At 38.7% G+C, this 20,012-nt stretch overlaps 1 protein-coding gene across 10 annotated transcripts in view; it reads left to right on the forward strand.

Moving 5' to 3' along the window:
• EHBP1 (EH domain binding protein 1) overlaps positions 1 to 20,012 on the forward strand; it is a 382,104-nt gene that overhangs the window by 251,386 nt on the left and 110,706 nt on the right. For all 10 annotated transcript variants that reach the window (XM_075749655.1, XM_075749663.1, XM_075749654.1 and 7 more), the window contains 2 exons: positions 8,663 to 8,915; positions 15,369 to 15,555. In XM_075749655.1, the coding sequence (XP_075605770.1) occupies positions 8,663 to 8,915; positions 15,369 to 15,555 (440 nt within the window). The remainder of the gene's footprint in view (positions 1 to 8,662; positions 8,916 to 15,368; positions 15,556 to 20,012) is intronic.

The raw sequence follows: 20,012 nt of genomic DNA on the forward strand, positions 1-20,012 counted from the left end.
AATCCCCTTTCCAGACCAACGTGCCCATTCTTGTTCTGTTTGAGTGAGAAGTACAACCCATGTAAATTTTTAATCTGACAAGACTTCAGCCATAAGGCCAGAAAGGAGCACCAAGACAGCAGGCATCTCTGCAGTCCTCAGCTCCATGTCCAGATATGCAGACTTCCATCTGCTGTCATTAAAAATAAAAGGGTGTATGACTTAGGTTGCAGCTGCTTGAAATGCCAATCCATAGTTAATTCCCGAGTTTGAAGCAGTACTTAGCCTTTCCTGTTCAAAGCTCCAAGACTTTTCTTCCCACAGAAAATACCAAGGAGCATTTGCCACCTTTGACCAAACCCCAGGACCCACTCTGTAATGGCAGTGGAGAACCCCACTGAGCAGGAGCAGCCCAGAGTACTGCCATGGGACTTCTAATGCCAGGTCTAATGAGGATGCATTTCTGAGCTGCAGTTTCCACCTGTGGTTACTCTCTTTCTCTGAACAAGCGGAATGTTTACTCACAATGTGACTTTTCTGCCCTCTGAATCCACAGAGGCCAGAGTGGTTGGTGATCTAAGTCCTGTTATGCTTTGGCTGTGGTGTGGTCCACAGTTTGTATTTCTCAAACAGGGACATTGGACTATCTTTTGTATTTGGCCACTGAAGCCATAAAGTCACTATCCCAGGCCCCTTCTCCCCTTTATAAAGTTGTCAGGTGTTTCTAGAGCTGCAGAAGCAAGTTGTTTCAGCTTTCTAGATACCAAGATACATTGATTAGGTTCTGGTGTCCAGATCTTTGGCTTCGTTTCCTGTTTGTTTCTTGGCTGTGAATTCCCTTAGGGTCAGGGAAGGAGGCAGAATAGCCGGGGATGTAAAACACCTATTCTTGTCCATCTAGTTGTCCATACACAACTTGCTCTAAGAGACAGCCTATATTCCTTCCTTCCTTCTCTGCTCTAGAAAGAAGAGCTCCCTTCTTCCTGGAGAGAGCTGTACGAGTCCCATCCTATGTAAACTACTGTTTGCCAAACACAGCTTTTCTTTCCTTTCCAGAGAGAACCTGCACTGGCAGAAAGCAGCAGATCTTCTGACCACAAAATATAGGGACTAAGAATTGGTGCCTTCTCATCTCAGGGACAGGGTGTTATAAACTGGTGGTGTTTCTTAGTGCTGAAGTAGCTTGACACTTCTTGTCAAGTCTCCTGTGAGCAGCCTGGATCCGAGGCTCCAGCCTGCTTATGTTCCCAAAAGACTTGCAGTATCTGTGGGGCATGTTTTTTTCAGTTGATTCTGGTCCTGTTGGTGGCATCTAGCCTTTACTGCCATCTTCAGTCCCAGCCACAGACACTTCTCTGCTCCTCTGGGTCTGTTCTGTGTACTTGGGCAGTCTCAGGGCTCAGACTGTTGGGTCCCCAAAGAAGTCCCATTGACACAGCTGTGGGCAGCAACGCTGAGTTGTTGGGTGTGTGCACAGCAAATATTCCTCCCACACATTGTCGCCATCATGCAGCCATCAACGTACAACAACATGACAGTGATTTTGATAAACAGGGTGTCACTGGATTCTTCCTCCTGTGTCATAAGGTGTTTTTTATTTGGGAGGGATGGAGCTTCTGTCAGGTTCATGTGACAGTAGTATGACTTCCTGGAGCACTGAACCAAGTGGAAGATCTGAGGCGTTTCATGCTGTCAGACCAAGAGTAGGACATTTGGTGTGGCATTTTTAAAGCCTTTACTTTATGATTAGTGGCTCCTCAGCGATTATTCTAGTCGCCTCAGACACCTCTGAGACTTGCTGGCTCTTTCACTCCAGAGCTGTCTTCTCCCTATAATGAGCACTGGTTGTGTTTATCTTCCCTTGCTTGGCCTTCTTGACATGTGTCTTTCCTCCAGTCCTTTTCCTTCACAGAAAGTTGAGGGGGGGGGGAAAAGGTGCTGAGACAAATTAGAGAAGACAGTTCTGGTCTTCAGCAACTGCAGGAATCTGCTAGATATGTCTATGGCTAATTGGATCAGTATCTCTACATGGGGTGCACCTGAACCTCACCATTTCTTGAGATTTCCCTTTCTGTTGGACTACATTTTGAACCTACACAATATCATGGCTGTGCTTACCTTGTTGCTCTACTGCAGAAGGCTGCCCTGTTTGTTTCCCATTTGGCCTCATGGTTTAGGACATTCCCTCTACTCTGAGACCTCAGTGAAACTTTCATTGCTGCCATCTCTTTTTTAGGAAGCTCTTTGAGACTATTCCCACTTGTTTGCTTTTGCATCCTTAAGTGAATGTGACCTTTTTGGTGGCCACCCCAGGAGCTTAGGAGCATGACAGAGCTTCAGGAGTTTAAGGCAGACTTTCTCCTGCAGGCTTAAAGAGTCACATTACCCGTTTCACTTGTCTTGTGATCTGCTTAAATCAAGAGATTAACCTTCCTTGCGTGCAGGGATGAAGTATTTTTCTGTTCACTACATGTTAGTCTGCTTTATCTTTTGACCAGGATAAGGCAAAATTTTGAATGTAGACTTCGCGAAATTTCAGAGTCTTCCTGTAGAATTTGTTACTTAATTTCCCCTAGATGTGCAGAGCAGCCATCTGGAGGTCCTTTTCCCCAGTACTTTACCAGCAGATGGCTAGGAGGCATGATGTGCCATTTGGCAGAGTTATTCCAGGGATATTCCTATCAAACATGTAACCTGTGTGCTTAGTGAGAGGGTGTGTAGAGCCACACAGAGTATGAATGTGTATGTATTGACAGTCGCTCAAAGAGAAAGGAGGATTACTTGCCAGTAGATACTTGTTTCCTAGACAGATATTTCTTGTGCCTGCTCACAAACCAGCTACTTTCCCTCTATCTTTCTAATCCCATAATCACTTAACCCTGGGAATGCAGGATGAAGAGAAACCAAAGGCGTGAGTGCTCCCAACATCCATATGCACACTGTGGGTGTGGTACGTGGCAGAGGGTCATCAGCAAGCTGTCTCTGGATGCTGCTGTGGTTTAAAAAATCCTTAGTGTAAATGATCTTATACACACAATGGAGTGAATGTGCATATGAACAACTCCAAAAAAAATCTTCAGCCATATTTCTTGGTTGACATCTCAAATTGAGGCTTATTCCCTCTGTATCTAGTAAGTTAGCTTGACATTACAAATCTGGAAAATCAAAAATAATCTCTTTGAACAGTGTATCTCTACAGCTTTATACTAGACAATATGTAGATGATCATATGAAGGCTGCCTTTTGGATTGTCTTTTAGTCACATTACAACAGAACTCTAAAATCATTTTTTGTGCAAAATATTTTACTTGAGGAAGTCAACATATACAACAAATGCAAATAGAAAACAACAACATGCTTTCAATGCTGCAGATAATTTTTTTTAATTAGGCGGGGAGTGCAAATTTTGAAGTGGTGTATGACCAATACAAGTTTCCTGCAACACACCTGAGACATGAGGGTAGCTATTTGCTGGTACTGCCTCCTCCTTTCATTTAAAACAGCATTTACTTTGCCAATGTGTTTCTTTACCTTATGTGTAGTCTTATGAGCTCCCTGCAGAATGTATTACACTGCAAATGAAAACAGTGCTACAATGCAGTACCAAACCCCAGAATCCTTCTAGGATAGTCCTATGGAGAGCAGTACAAGAAGCAATACAGAGGAAAATTATTATTTCTCCTTATATTGCTTAATGTGTTGCTGCTGAGTATTAAAAGAAGTAATAGAAAAGCATCAGTAGTTTATAGGGATGCCAGTCATTACGCTTTCTAGAGTACTGGGAAGTTACATTTTTATTCTGTGCTGTTTGTTACGCTGCTCACATCACCATCGTGACTGTGCCTGCCAGTAGTGCAGTAAATGGCATAACTAAATATCTTTCACATGTGGCTTGTTCTTTCATCCTCTGCCAAGGGGAAAGTGGTATGTGTAATGTTTTGGTGAGGGTTTTGTTTGGTTTTAAGGGATGTGTCACAATATGTTTGTATTACAAAAGGCAAGCACGTTGAAGGGCAGGGTGATTTTTGGAGATCCTCTGGGAACTAGAAGGCTGATTGTGCAGATAGGTAGTGCCAGAGTGATTACTATCAGTAGCAGTGTTTCTCAGTGGAGTTAGGGCAAGTAATGTTTCCAGAATCTGGCACAAGAGCAGTTGGTGCTTCTGCTGTAGTAATAATTGTACCTCTCCTCTTGTCACTCCTAACCCTGTGGCTCTATTACTTAACGATGCAAAGTTATTGTGGGTTTGACCCTTGGAGTGCCAAACTGCAAATGTCGTCTTTTTTTTTCTTTCTTATATTGGTGTAGAGAAAGGCAATTAAAAAAAAATTGTTCAAGGAGAGACTGGAGTCCTGTGTTTTCAGCTGTGATTAATGATTAAGGGGAAGCAGGGAATCTCTGTTGACTCCTTAGTGTAAAATCAGCTTGAAGAGGGAAATAAGCCCCTTTTAAGCTGTTACATGTTTAGCCCCGCAAAATGCACTTCCCAACATCATTAGGTCCTTGAGAAAATATGAGTGTCTTTGTTACAGAGAAGGTAACAGTGGCTGTGGCTGTAAGAGCAGTGTTGAGTCACCATCCTAGCAATTTAATTTATTATAGAGAGGCTCACAAAATGATGACCAGCACTTGACATAAACCTAGTCCTAAAGGGTTTCAGAGGTACCATGGGAGATAGCCTGGTTGGGTTCAGGTGAGGACCCTCCCTCCTGTGGGGAAACAGAAGGAAGCAGAGGGGACAAAAAAATAGTGATGACACGAAGGGAGACAATGAGCAGTCAGGTGGCTTTTAGTTGAGCCCCTGCAAAATTCTGCCTATAAAAGCGTCTTGAAAATGATATTTTTAGAAGCTCTTTTAATTTTAGCCTGTGAGTAGGATTTTGTGAAATCTTTCAATTAATAATAAGCCAGAGGTCTCTGAGCGCTGATCTGCAATGTTGCGCCTGTAAGGCCAAACCTGTAGATACTGTTGAGCCAATGAACAAGAGAAAGAATTTTGTCCTAGTTAGGGTTACAGCACTTGATCCATCGTGTTGAAATAGAAAGAATTGCAAAAACCATTTGCATTGCCCCTTAAAACTTATCAGATTTAAACAAGCATTTAACTCATCATTTTCCATACTTAAAAGCAAATTAAAAATAAAAGCTTACAGCATAGTTTTAAGAGATTGTTTCCCTAAATGTTCTTAACTTCAGGAAATATTACTGACATTCTTTCTAGTAATATTTATTTGAATACTGCTTGTGAACTGTCAGCAAGTTTTGCTTGGATGTGATAATGTCTATTTATCAACAGATTCATGTGCAGGTGCAGTGATCCATCTTTTCATATGCAGTTGCAGAAGCAGGTATTCATAGTCGTGCACTGAACAAAGTTTAAAGTAGCAAAAGTTTTGGTTAAAACCTTGATGCACAATTTGAACAAGACATACATCAGTCATTTGTGTGCATTTTATTTAGGTTACTTCTGTGCTTTTTATATGTAACTGTCTTTTGAGGACAAATCTTAAAACCATTTCTGCTTGGCCTAGTTCATCAAATCACTAAATGTGTGGGTAATACTTGCCTAGTATCCTGACTGCCATGAGCTTCAAGTCATGCATATCTACACAGTAAAGGGTGGGATTTGGCTCACCTGATTTTTTAACATATACCTGTAATCTTTGACTGTAAAGGAGTTAAGACAATTAGCTCACATGTAGATACCCACACTCAGACATCCCAGGGCAAGCAGGGTGAAACTTCTGCTTGTCATGACCACCTGCACTGGATGCTAAAGTGATAGAAGTTAGGCAATGTAGGACCTCTTTCCTTGTTTTAGTGTAAAATAAATTTAAAAATTACATTTAAAATGTTGGGCTCTGCTCTGATGTATTTCACCTATAACACTGCCGAAGGATTTGATCATATTTGTGTTTTTAAGAATTTCTGCCTTGACTGATTTCTTTTCCCTTGTCAGTTAAACTGTAGACCTTCAATATTAGTTTATTGTGGCTTTCTCTGAGACATCTTGTAAGGATGCAGGCTTGTGAACAAATCACCATACATAAACTAGGGTGTGAGCTTAGTATGTATCACTTACTGTGCAGTAACTACCCTTTCTCCCAGGATAAGTGCCCAGTAGTTTATTCCCTTTTATTAAGGGATAGGCATGTTGAATTTACTCTGGGGTAGGAGTAAACACATACACTACAGCTGACATACTGCAAATACACACCATGGTTTATCCTGCAGTAGTTTGTCTGTATGTCCATCTCCTAAGACACAGCTGAAATGTTGCTTTATGATATTCAGGTGAGGTTTAAACAGTAACAGAATGTCTTTTTTAGGTTTAGCTAACACTATTATTGCAACCCTGATTATTTGGGGTTTTTACTGTTAGCTATAAGGATTTTGATTAATGAGTTATTTTTATAACACATTTTGACTGTATAAAGACTGACCATTAAGCATAATAATAACAACTTCTTATGATCTCACTTTAACTTTGTCTCATCCCATTTCAGTGTAGTGTGTGATTCATATATTTTCTCAATTTCCTTTTTTGACTCCAGTTTTTTACTTGAAACAGTGATAGCTGTATTCTGAATTTGAAGTTACATGTAAGAACTTATGAGATACGTAAGAGAGAGATGTGTTGTGTGTGTGTTGCTTCTTTAATGCTAAGTTGGACCAGGTTGCTGAAGGAATAAGAAACTGCAAACCTCACTTGGAATTAAAGGAAATTTTTAATATAACTTTCTAAATAATCACCATAGGGAAATTCCACAGGCACAGGTCCTGTGCATAGTTGTGTGTCTACCAGTTAAAATCTGCAGTATTGTCTGGCAAAGTACAATTTTATTTTGTTTCACCCAGCTGAACTCACCCTCAATCTCAGATGAGTGATTTATCTCCTGAGTATCCACATTTTTTGGTTGTTTGTTTTTTGTTTTGTTTTTTTTTTTTTCCTTTTTTCTTTTTTCTGTTATTCCAGCCAAACCTATTTGGTTTCTACTTTCTGACCATAGAGAAATGATCCATCACTTCAGAAACCGACCCTTAGAAATAGCATAGAAGACAATATGCTAACATAGTCTTTGCAGTTCAAATGGGAAGAATCAAGAAAAGCAGCACTATAAATGTGAGGTTCTTCCTAGAATGAAATCTCTCCAGTCCCTGGTAGGTCTTAATATTTCTGAGAAGGACTAAAGCCTTTCCTACTCCAAGCCTTTGCTTGGTCTAGAGACTGGTGACTACTCCAGTGCGTAGATAGGTGAAGCTGCTACCAGCATCTGGGGACCATATTCCTGTCCAGCTAGGAGTGGCTCTTCTTCAAACTGTAGATTAGTCAGTCACACTACCTGGGGAAGGGCTTTCTATTACCTTGGGCTGTGCTGATGGCTGGGGACAAGGTGAACTAGAAGTTTACTGGCGGAGTAGAGAACACTTACATCTTCTAGCAATTCACCAGGATTAGCAACTTCAGTACATCATACACCCAAACCCAAGTAATGACAGTGCTGTTTCTTTCACTGCCCCTTCCCTTTGTTAGTTGGGTGACTATTGATTTTGTCTTCCCAAATATTTGTTTAGTGGCAAACACACTTGGAACTCCGTCTTCCTATTTTTTAGTGCCTTGCAAATAACTTTCAGAGTTTTTCCTTTAAAGCTAAAAGGTACACTTTGTTTAATTTAGTAGCCATACATCTGAAAAAGAAAGACTTTTCATTAAGAGTAATGTGGGGAGTGGTTATTGAAACTTAGGTTTTAATGACATTACACTGAAGTTCCTATTTGCATAGATTTTGAAAGTACATCAAATCCAATATTGAACTGAGTTTCTGAGTTTTCTTCCTGAACATCAGGAAGAGCAAGATTAACATTACTAACTGTCTTTGTAAGAAATGTTGCATTGCTATAGGGGGATTTGTATTATTCAATATCCAGCAGTCATTTACATTTGTGTAATGTTCTTTCTGTAGTGTCTCTTACTCTAAAGAACTGCATGCAGCTCCAGGTTGCTAATAACTTTTTGTTGTACAGCCCAAATAATAGATGAGTAATTTGATTATCTGTCTCTTTAGGGTTAATTTAAATTCATTTTTTACTGTGAGGCTATGTATTGTTACCAGGAGCAGTTAGCAGTGAAAATATGTGTGTTTTGAAATATAATTACTGATCATACCTAATAACTGGGTTTTTTAGTTCAGTCATTTTAAGAAATTAAAAGAACCCTACTTGCTATCACCGTTTTTAATATCTAGTTAAAGTAATTTTATTATAAAATACAGGTTATCATTTTTCTTTATTAAAAGCTCAAATAAATAATTAAGAACACTTTGTTAGGATACAAATTGGCTAATAGCTTGGGAAAATGTTTTAAAATCTGTTGAAATACCATTTATATGACAAATAAGAAAATGAATAACTAATTAGGCTGAAAGAGCTTTAGTAAGTGAGAAAATGAAACCTATTCAATATGCTCTAGATGAAATGACCTTTTGAAAGACCTGTTTTTGAATAAACAAGGTTACATGGTAAATAAGCATGAAAATTCATCTAAGGCTAGGAATCTATGTATTGAGAATCATGAAGCAAGTCTTTTCATAAGTGTTCAAAATATAAAGGTCTGATAAAATGTTTTCACATTTTTTCTGTTAAATCTATTTATTTATTTATTTATTTATTTTTAATTTGGTAGAACTGGATACTGAAACTGCTTCATCTTCAAAGCCAGAAGAAAGTTTCTATGCTGACAATTTCAATCCATTCAAGGATGAGGATGCCCCAGAGTACTTGAACCCATTTGATGAGCCAGATCCTGACCCTGAAACGTTTGTAACTGTACGAGATTCTCCTCCGCAACCTGCAAAAAGGAAAAACGTCAGACCAGTGGATATGAGCAAATACCTCTATGCAGATACCGCTAAAGCTGAAGAGGAAGAGCTAGATGAGTAAGTGTGATTCTCATCTTTCAGCGGCTTTGGATGCATTAGTGGTATCCCTGGCTTAATCTTGAGGTGTATTGGGTTCAACCATGGTGATCCTTAATCACCTCCTTAGGACAGACTGATCGTTAGGCAGCTCAGCAGCAGGAAATAACATACCCCCAAGTCATACTATTCAGCTGAACATGATCAGTTAGGATAGTTTTCTTTGGCTCATTGATAGCAAATTACTTGATAGGGAAGAGGTCTGTGTACCTTTTTGGTACTGCATGCCTGCCAATTGCAAGTGAACCAAAAATTAAGGAGCAGCAGAGCTTGGTCCTTCCTGTCCTTTTAACCATTATTTTTACTACCTAAAATAATAACTTTTGTTAATGATAATGCAGATTTTGATTTATATTTGTGCAGTATGTAAAAAGGAAGAGCATTGTGCAGTTTGCATATCACAGTTTTGAGAGTCATAAAACTGAGGCTGGGAAAGATAACACCATATGCATTAGTTTGTTTCTTTTATCATAACCACACATAAAACTTTTATAAACTCACACTGACTGCCTTTTATTGTAGTATAGAAACCTAACAAGGAATGAGAGCTTTTTGCAATAGCTATGCAGCTGGGGAGGTTTGAAGGTATATACTTATTCCTTGTTTGTGGTCATTAGTCACCAACCACACCACTCATGAGACAGTTTATGGTGATTACGTGTGAGCAATTTTGCAGATAACAACTGTAATTAACATTTAGTTTTACGTTATTTAATGAGATTTATCATGGCATGACACTTGCATAGCTTTCATATTTAATATTAATACAGGTGTCATATCATCATCTTTATATTTCTCTGTTTATAGCTGTGTTCTAGGAAATTGAAGAATTTCCATGCACTCTAATTGAAATGTTTAAAGGACCCTGCGGGTTTTTTTCCTTTTAAAGCTCTGTGGCCATGGATTTGTTGTTGTTGTTTGTTCTGTGTGGGGGGAAAAAACCCCAAACAAACAAAAAAAGGGCATTGGGAAATGATGTCTCTGCCAGCCCCATTCATCGGGGCACTGCCTGAACAAACAGCACTGGCTGCTGTGTCTTCAGAGCACAGCGTGATCACACTGTTGACAGTCACACCAGGCATCCCTGATCATTCACCAGAATCCACAGGGAGAAAAAATATGTATACTTTACACCTGCAAAGGTATGGGTAGAGAGGACAGCAAAGACTGAGAAGAGCAGAAAGAGCAAAAGCTACATGAGTGGGCAAATGAAGAATTCTCTTTGTTTTATATTTATACTTGTGTTTTCACCCTAAGCAAATCTGTGCCAAATGGGCTTGCAGCGCTGTTGTAACAGGCAGCCTTGTTTTTTCTGTGTACTGGACTGTAGATTTCTTTAGTCCTTTGTTTAAAACAGCTGCTTTCTTATTTTAATGACCCCATTTGCTTTATTCCTTTTTTTTTTCCTTTTTTTTCTCTAGGATAAAAATAAACTCCCCATAGGTGGATTCTACTTGAACACAAATCTGATCTGTGCTGTCATTATGAAAGTGTTGTCCCATGGAAAAAACAGAAGAATAAGGAGTAAAAAAGCACTATAAAGTAGTTTTTCACATCTTTTACATAAGTTTCTTTACGTCCTGACTCCCAAAGTAGCTTCCTCTCCACATTTTCCTCCCAAGTTACATGAGCGCCATGTCATTGAAACAGATGTGGCAACTATTTGTTAAATGTATTGGGCAGAAGTGTGGCAAGGAGAATCTTTGAATCTTTATACTGAAATGCTCTGGAGGAATAAGTGTAAGAATAAAACTCCAGTCTAAGAACACAGGACTTGTGATACTAACTCACACCTACAAGTACTATTCTGCCTTACCTCATGTCATTAATTTTCAAATTTTTCAATAGAAAGTTTCTGCTAAGATATGGTATTGTGTGAGCACCAAAGGAAAGATTTTCATAGGCAGTGCCAGTTTGTAGTTTTTGTGTGCCCTAAATCATGAGGGTTTATGTCCAGATGTGTATTGTTTCTTATCTAACGTGAATATTGATGCTTTTATTATCTACATAAGGGGCTAATCTTCTTCCAAATCCTGTTAAAGTGTAGGCTTCAGTGTTAGTTTGTGGCAGTGTTCCACAAGAAAACAAGATCTTATGTGAAATGTGTTTCCTTGTATTGATTGTAAATAAGTCACCTTTCCAATCCCCTACACAATCTCTTCTGCCGGCTTATCAAAACAATTAGTAGTATTGGATTTATCTGCCATAAACAGTTGCTGTGTTGTGTATCTCTAGCATGTTCACCATTACTTGTCACTTGTCTGAGTTAAATGGTGCTAACTTTTTCACTCTCTCTTCATACAGAAGTCTCTTCATCTGTAGTAATTTTCACCGCGCGTCTCTGGAACCTGTTATTCCTTCTGCTCTGTATCTATTTTAAGATGTGTTGACTTGGCCTGAGCAGTGTATTCAAGACAAGGCTGCACAACTGAATCATGTCACGGCGTTAGAAAACTTTGCACATTATTTTCAACCTCTCTCCTAACATCTTGTCTTTTGATTTGTTGTGGTTTTGTTTTGGGTAGTTTTTAATAATTTTTGACTACCACTGTAGTACTGGGGTCCAGTGCTTTCCCCACACGTAGTTTTGAACCTGATAGATGGAAGGCATGAGAAATAGAAGGCTCCTGAAAGACATTTACTATTGCTCAGGAAATACAATCTGTTTTTATCTCTGCGGCTTAAATGTTTCATTGGAGTTCACTTAATACACCACTTGGCATTTTCCTCTTGTATTTTGTGTGAAATGCGATGATGTGTTGTGGGAACAGGGACACATCAGTTAGCATCAGGACCCTTGTCACACTCTACTCTGGCAGATTCCTAGTTCTGATTCTGGACTCAGGGCTTACACAAAGTGCCCCAAGAGCTGAACTCTGACTCCAGTTTTGTAACAGACTGTCATTGTAATCTTGGAAAAGGTACTTACCCTCACTGCACCTCTGTGAAGGATTTACCTTGGGTAATTGGCTTAATTGAAACATATTTCACTAAATGGTTGTGAAGATAATGTCAGATTTCACAACATACATAAGCAAAGCATAGTCACAAGCATAAGCATAATGGGGTGTTGCATGGTACAGAGGGACTTAGATCATCCAGTACACGTATTCTGCTGTATAACTACGCTCTCAAAACATACTTCCTCTGGCTAAATTCTCATACTTAGCTAAAGATAAGGGACATGTTTTCCTTGTGTTAGTTTAGGCATTTGAATGTTAGTACAAAATTCTGCTTTTGCCTTTTTGAATTTTATACATTAAGATCAAAATGGTGGCTACCTGTTAATAAAGGACAGCACGCCTTGCTACATTAAATTTAATTGTATGAAAATAACATAGCTCACAACTACTGGAAGTATAATGCTTTCAACTCTAGTTCTTCTGATTGGTAATATTGCCTGATCATTTAACCCTGCTACACTCACAGCTTTGGTTTTCCTCCTCAATAAAATGTTGATTTTTTTTTTTCCCCATTAACCAGGTGCACTGATCAAAATAATTTTTAAATTGGTGAGAATAAAACTTGCTTTCTGATATTATTTGGCTCTGTGGCTTCTTATCTCATTAGTCAGTGCATGGCTTGGAATAATGCAGTTTCATTTGAAAGACTATTGAGTTGCCATCTATTGAAGGTGCCTGTTACACAAGAAGCCACAAGCCACCATACTGCCAGTGACAGCTTAATGCCATGTAGTTTGTCAGGTTTGGGTTTTTTTAATTTTACGGTGGACAGTAGAGTATCTCTTTAGGCAAATCGTATTGTGTGGATCAATTAACTTCACTAAAGCAAAAAGTATGAGAGCTAACCTCAGAGAAAAGTGCTCTAATATTTTTTTGGCTAAGGCTTTTTTCAGCCAAACTTTTCCCATGCTTAGTTTCTCAGATAGCCATGTGGAAGCTGTTGAACCAAACTCTGCTACGTATATCAGACCCCAGTGACTTCAAAATTTGTAACCTCCTCAGGGAAGAACCAGCGTTGTGCTTTTTCTGCATTAACTTTTCAAAACTCTTTCTAAATATTTGTAAGACCAATTCAAAGCGGTAGAGAGGAGAAGGTGGGAAATAGTGTGTGTGTGTGTTCTGCCTATACTATGACCAAAATATGAAGGTTTAGCCTGGCTTTCAAGCAAGTTTTTGTCTGGAAAAAATATAAGAGGCAGTCACTTGTCTCCTTACATCACTTCCTCCTCATACAGTAGGTTACAGTTCTTCAAGATTGTGCATGCAGCACAAACAATTCTGGAGCATAAAAATTCAAAAGATGGTTCTTCCAAGCTTTTTTACTCTCATTGGTGTTTTTTTTTTCATACCAAATGAATTTTAATACCTTAGAAATACACTTTTCTAATTCCAAGTACACAAAGGTAAATTACTTTCCTGCCAAACATGCTGCATCTGTTGGCTATTCAGAAGGCTAACTTGAACTAAAGAAAACCTTGTGCTCTCCTGTAGAACACATTGTTCTTCAGCCTTTCTCTCTCTTATCTTTATTCTCACCTCCCTTTGAACTTTCCGGTGTCTGAAGACAGCTGAGCTGGACTGTCAGCTAAATTAGAGCTACTGACAGCTAGGTGCATTCTCTGCTCCAGCCTGAATACTCTCCTCTTTCTGCTAGCTCCCATGGAAAACACCCACCCATTTCTATTTAACTTGTTATTTTGATGTTGCCTTTAGTTTTGATTGCACTGGTGGCTTTGTGCTTGACGGGCAGCAAAGTGGGAACACCTGAAAGTTGCCTTCAGTCAGCAGATGAGTTATTTTAGCATTTGTCTTGCCTTTCACTTTGGTATCTGGATTTAGATCTCTTTCTCTGTAACAAGCAGTGGCAGATTCTCAAAAAGGTCTGGAGGTGTTAAGCCTGGTCTTCTCTTATGTGCTTCAGTAAACTTTGCCTTTTAGAAGTAGACTTAATTTCTGCAGTGTGGATTATTAATTACTTGCTTTTTCTCAGTGAAAAGAAGATGATGGTAAAATGCATTAAAATAAATTCTAAAATCAGTCCCTGAGACTGACAGACATGTTTTCATACTAAAAGTACACAAAACTGAAAGAGATTTGGTGTGGTGCAAAAGGAAACTGGATGAATAGTTGGGTTCTCGCTTCTGCCCAAATTTTGCTGTTACAGTTCTTTAAAAACAGTGTGTACTAGCTCATGATTCTTATCCTGAGAGGAAATTTGTGAATGGATCTAGCTAGGTAGGCTCTTGTCTAATGCTATATGCATTGTTTCCATCTAGAGTTGAATTCAAGCGACTGAGGTTATTTGTCGTGATTAGTTACACTTTATATAACTGTATGCAGATAGATCTTTGGGAATTGCAGTGACTTAGTTACCTAAACATGGTTTGAGATATATGATAAATATGTCTTGCAGGGGAAGTGTGGACTTAGAAAGGAATTAATTAACATATCAGTTTCATAATTAACTGTCCAGTTTTAGATTGCAAAATGTGAAAAGCAAAAATTATGAATAAAATAATTCAGTGCAAAGAAGATTCCCATAAGTATCCTTAGCAGCATACAAAATTTCTGGCTCTTCTAAGTACATAGTAGAAGCCATTATGTGATGTATTATTGATTGATATTTGATATATCAAACTAATAGACAAAATTTGGAAATGCTGTGGAAGTATTTACTTAGGGTGGAACAAATGCGGAGTTGGAATCTGAATGCCAGAGTTAAGAGCAATAATTCTTTGGACTGCATCTATTTGGAAAATGTTTATTGCACTTCATAAATGAAGCTTAGTCATAAAAAGCACTTTCAGAATAAACAGATGATGACTACTAGTATCTGTAGAGAGGTATACACGTCAGCTGTGGTTTTCTTACACTATTTTCTTATCCAAAGAGCGTTCTTGAAATGCTATGGTGTCTGTATGCTGCAGAGTTTAAAATACACTCAATGTGGATTGTGTGCCTATGGAGGCCAAAATTTTCAGACTTAGACAGCCAAGAGTGAGGCCTCTAAAGCAGTGTTGAAGCATGCATGTAAGAGTGGCCTCATTCTTAACTCTGTTCTGATGAAGCATTCTTAATTCTGTTCTTTAGAATATTAAACAGCCAGCAACTTCACTCAGATTTGTTGGTATTGAGCTTGTCTGTAAATCAGATCACTCTTTGATGGATAGCTAAGTATAATTGAAGAGTTAGCTTCATGCAATTGATAAAACTTCTGTAATTTACAAGACTTCATAAAATTTATGGAAATTCTGACTTAATGTATTTTTAACTGTTGTAACTCACTTTTCAATCGTATGAAAAAGTAGTATGTAAAAGCATGTAAAGGCAAAACATTTTCTTACGTGGGATAACAGAAGCATTTTAGTCATTGGCTTTTCTAAACAGGTCTTATTTTCAGTTTTAATTCCAAGGAGATAGCAAAGAAATATGTTTCCCTTTTCTTAATTAGATCAAATCCGTTTTATGAACCAAAATCAAGCCCAGCTTTAATTAAAGTTGCTCCACTGCAAGAATCAGAAAAGAAGATGAAAAGAAAGGCTCCTGAACCACCGAATGTCTTGCCAAAGACAGAGATGGGCGTGAGTGAGAACATGTCAGCTGTTCCTGCATCGAGGGAGCTTTCTTCTTCTCCTAAGGTAGGTTTTTTCATACCAAAATCTTGTCTTTGTTATTAGCAGTACCTTTATGTGTATTGTAGACATCCTATTTATTTCTGCAGGCCATCTTAAAAGCTTTGCTTATACTTAATAAGGTGTTGGCTCATCTCTATTCACTTGGTGGTTCATAGGGAGAGAGCAGCAGTAGGGGCTTGTATTTTTTCTTTAAGGATTTAATGACAACAGTAACAGCAACTGCAGTTGAAAAGAGTCTTCTAGTAACAAATGTTACAGGACAGCTGGATATGCCATCGAGAAGGAAGAAAATCATGTTGAACAATGCTTTGTCTTGATCTATTGTAATGCTGCTAAGCCTTGCCCCTGTTGAAGACTCTGTCTCCACATTTCTGTCATAAATCTGCGTTTTAAGACCTTAGTACTGGATACTGGGGGGTTTTTGTATTGGGATTTATATATGTCCAATTCCATAGGTAAATTGAAGTAATTTAAAAAAAAAAAAAAAAAAAAAAAAAAGACTGTCTACTTTACATCAGATTAACTGGTTATTAGGAATGTCCAGACTAAGCATACTTAGATATGCACATATGTCCGTGTTTGTCAAGGGAAAATATGAGTTAACTCTCTGAAGAGAGCAATGTGAGGCATAGGTATTTTAGGATTATAACAGCTAACTTCTGTCAGTGTGAATTTCAACTCCAGTGTTTCAGCAGTTAGCACAGCTTGTGTTTTTTTTAAAATAAGTATTTAATAGTATATGTTAATGGGCCTTTCTTAAAAATGAATTTGATACATGCTGACTGCTTGATTTGAAGGGTAAGAAGATGAAGACAGAAGGCTTCCCTTCCAGCGTATCTCACCCAATTTATGCATATTGTCATCTGTTTTGCCTTATATTGGAGCTGCTGTAGTTTAATTTAAGGATTGAATGAAACTATTTGTCATACCTATCATTTCATTGCTTAATTACTCAGCCAGATTGCTGACGTGTCCTTGTCCCCTGAGGCTCTAATCTTGCTGTCTTTTTACCACTCAGTCAAGGTAAATAATATGAGACCAGAAAATTCGTCTGTGTCTGCTCATAGCAAAACAAAACAACATAGTAAGGCCACAAGCACAATTCACAAGTTATTCTTAATATGCAAAACCACAACCAGGGAAATATGAAATCAAAGCATAGCAGTTTTATAATGCTCTGAGGGGGTTTGGTCTTGTTTGCTGAAGTTTCTGTATGAAAAATATTGCACATTATTTGATTTCTGGTAGAGTCTGGCCCTCGGGTCAAAGCAGAGTGGCCAAAGTAAAGCATTCTGGTACTACCAGGCAGAGAAGAGACATCTGTGGAGGAGATTTTATCCGGTTGCTTGATGGAGGTTGTGCCCCCATTGCTCATTGTTTGAGAGGTTTTTTTACAGGTCTGCATCCAAGGAAATATGTCTCTCTGCTTTATTTCTTGTCTTCTCTGAAATAACATACTGCTACTGGGTTTGATTGTTGTAGGTTTTGTCTATCCCAAAGTTTTAGATTGTCTGAAAGCTGGAATTGATTAAGAAAAGATGCAGGATGGAACTTGCTGAGAAGACTGTGCTGTTATGAACACAGTTGGGTAGTTCCTGCTCTTATGCAGGGTGTTTGTTTCCGAATACTTTGGTGCCTGCCTGCTTGCAGCCCACCTCTCTGCCACTGATGCTGAGACACATCTGAGATCAGCAAAGGTCCGAGTACTGAAACTTTGCTATTCATTAGGGCTGTGAGGGAAGATGGAGCTCTAAACTGACCTTCTCTTGTACAGGAAAGCTTTAGATTTTTTTTTTTACAGGATTTTGGAGGATATAAGGCCATTAGGGAAGGCTTCAAATCAGATACAGTGTCCTGGTTTATTCTATTACAGCTAGAGTGGAAAGTTTTGCTGACTGGGTGTGTTAAAATATTGTATGGTCACTTGCAATTCAGAAAGCTTTCAGTAAGCACTGGGGTTTTTCTGTGCTTGAATTGTTTTGCTCTAAGGTGACCTCATAATGTTATATCAAAAGCACCTTATTTGGAATGCTTTTTGAAATTCACAAAAGTACTGGCATCTAAAACAAAAGAAAATTAAACAATTTCCTCACACCTTAGTACAAAATAGTGCCCAGGTAAGACTTGGCCTGTTGGCACAAATAACTTGTTTGTTTATTACTCAATAATAGTGACAATGTTTAGCAACTCTGAAAAAACTCCCATCAAGAAGTATAGGCACTATACAAACATGAACGTAGCACGTGCCCTTATGTAGGGGGAATAGTCCCGTGGAGGTAAACTTCAGTAAAGGGAGGTTAAATAACATATCTTATTCAGTGTTTTGTCCAAGTTTGCTGTGTACAGAAAGCCTCTGCTACAGCTCTGACCAGAACCTAAGGTCCCGACATGTTTAATTCCCTGTCTTGGTTGTCTTTGTAGGAAATGACTGTGGTGCAGAAATGCTAACCTTTAGACTACACAAACAGAGCATTAATATTAGAACTTTAGAGTTTAAGGAAAAAGACTCCAAAAATGCTTCTGCAAATCTTTGACAGAGTATTTGGAGCTTGTTTTTACTTCACATGCTAATGGTATTCATCACATTTGCTGAACACAAAAAAATAGATATGCTGTTGTTAACAGCAAGTTTATTAGCTGGAAATTGCTCCTGAAAGATTATTTGACACATGACAGGTTCCTACTCAAGATACAGGTTCTAAATTTTGAAATTATGTTACCCTATTAAAAAAAATATAGATGTTGAAACCAGAAGTTCCTAGAGTTTAAATATCAATTCAGGACAAGAAAGGTTGATATTTTCCTAAGTATAAAGCCCAAAATCAAATCCCTAGGGTACGACTGGACACCAAAATTGCTTTGTTCAGTGTTCAACTGCAATGAGCCTTCTAGCATTGGCCTTCAGGGTATAGGGACAGTTCCACAGAAGTGCAATTGAGTTTGCTGTTGAAACATCATAGCCTGAATCCAACATTTTACCATTACACATGTAGTGGTGGAAGGTGTTTCTCACCTGAGGGATTTCTGACTTCCCACATGCGGTTTTGGTGGGGGTTTTTTTGTGTGTGTATGTTTCATTAATTTATAACAGCAGTGTCTGCAGTAATGAAAGAGAAGAATAAAACAATGAATTTTTAGCAGTCAGCAGTCTTGGACATGTCTCATTTGAGAATAGACTTAAGCTAATGCATCTAAGTGAATTGCAAAAAACTTTCTTTTAAGGAAGTTGTATGGTCTTTTAACAGCTGAATACTCTTTTTAGATTTTCCTGGAATCATATCCACAATTTATTACCCCTGTTACTCTTGACACCACAAAAATCAAACTCCTCCTAGTTCCTTTCTTCAAAGATGTATGTTGTACAAGATAATTCTGTGTAAAAGTTTCATGTAAAACTAGGCAGAAAATTCCAGAAAGCATCTTCTGATCTGGAGGTATCTAGCATCATGTCTGGTATACCCAGGATAAAGAGTGTACTCTAGGGTGGAGTCATGAGTTGGTATTAACTTTCAAAACCTCAATGATCAGCAAAGATAGGATATGAGACTAATAAATAAGCAAGTTTGAAGCAAAGACTTGATCTCACTGGGAGACAGACATAACTTACTACCCAGACAATTATACATGATTGTTGGTCAGAAAGACAAGTGATGGTACCAAATACAGACAGTATTTAACTTTTATTTTTGCCTTGAAATGACTGTTCTCAACCATATGGTGTACATGTGCCTGAAGCAGTTATAACCGTAACAGTGTCTCCCACTACTGCAAGGCTTGCCTTTAGCCTCTTTTTCCCCCTCGCCCCAAGACTTTACCTCACTTGGTGTCCCCTTACCATTCCTTAACAAATTTCAGATGTGAGAAAAGAGTACAAATGAGGCTGTTTCTGCCTGCCCCGAACCTCAGGGTTTTAGTCTATGTAAGGTTGGTTGAGCTCATGAGCACTAGTGATTTAGTGTCTTGCCCCTTTCATATTAATTCTGCACAGGGGACACATCCACTTCTTTAGCTGCTGTAAGATCATCCCACCTCCTGTTGTCTCCTTGGCTGTTTCCAACATACCTCTCTCTGCTCATTGTTCACAGGATCATAGAACGGTTGAGGTGGGAAGGGACCTCTGGAGGTCATCTGGTTGAAACCCCCTGCTCAAGCAAGGCCACTTAGAGCCAATTGCCCAGGACTGTGTCCTGACAGCTTCTGAATATCTCGAATATTAATCTGATCTTTTTCAAATGTTTGCCTTGCACTGCTTCCCCAAGCAATCAGTTAACTGTAGCAGCAAACCCCTTCCGAGCTTCTTGAATGTCTTCTCCTTGAGCAGACCCTTTTGATCACTCAGAGATCCCCCTGTCACCTGTATTGGTGAGGAAGGGGCAGTTATCTGTCATAGATAAGGCAGGGTCTAGCTCTTCATAAAGGTCCAGCCAGCTCTTGGCCCAGTAGTATTAGCTCAGTATTTG

Source organism: Balearica regulorum, chromosome 3 (genome assembly GCF_011004875.1).
Source record: "Balearica regulorum gibbericeps isolate bBalReg1 chromosome 3, bBalReg1.pri, whole genome shotgun sequence".
In the NCBI taxonomy this organism is placed as follows: Eukaryota; Metazoa; Chordata; class Aves; order Gruiformes; family Gruidae; genus Balearica; species Balearica regulorum.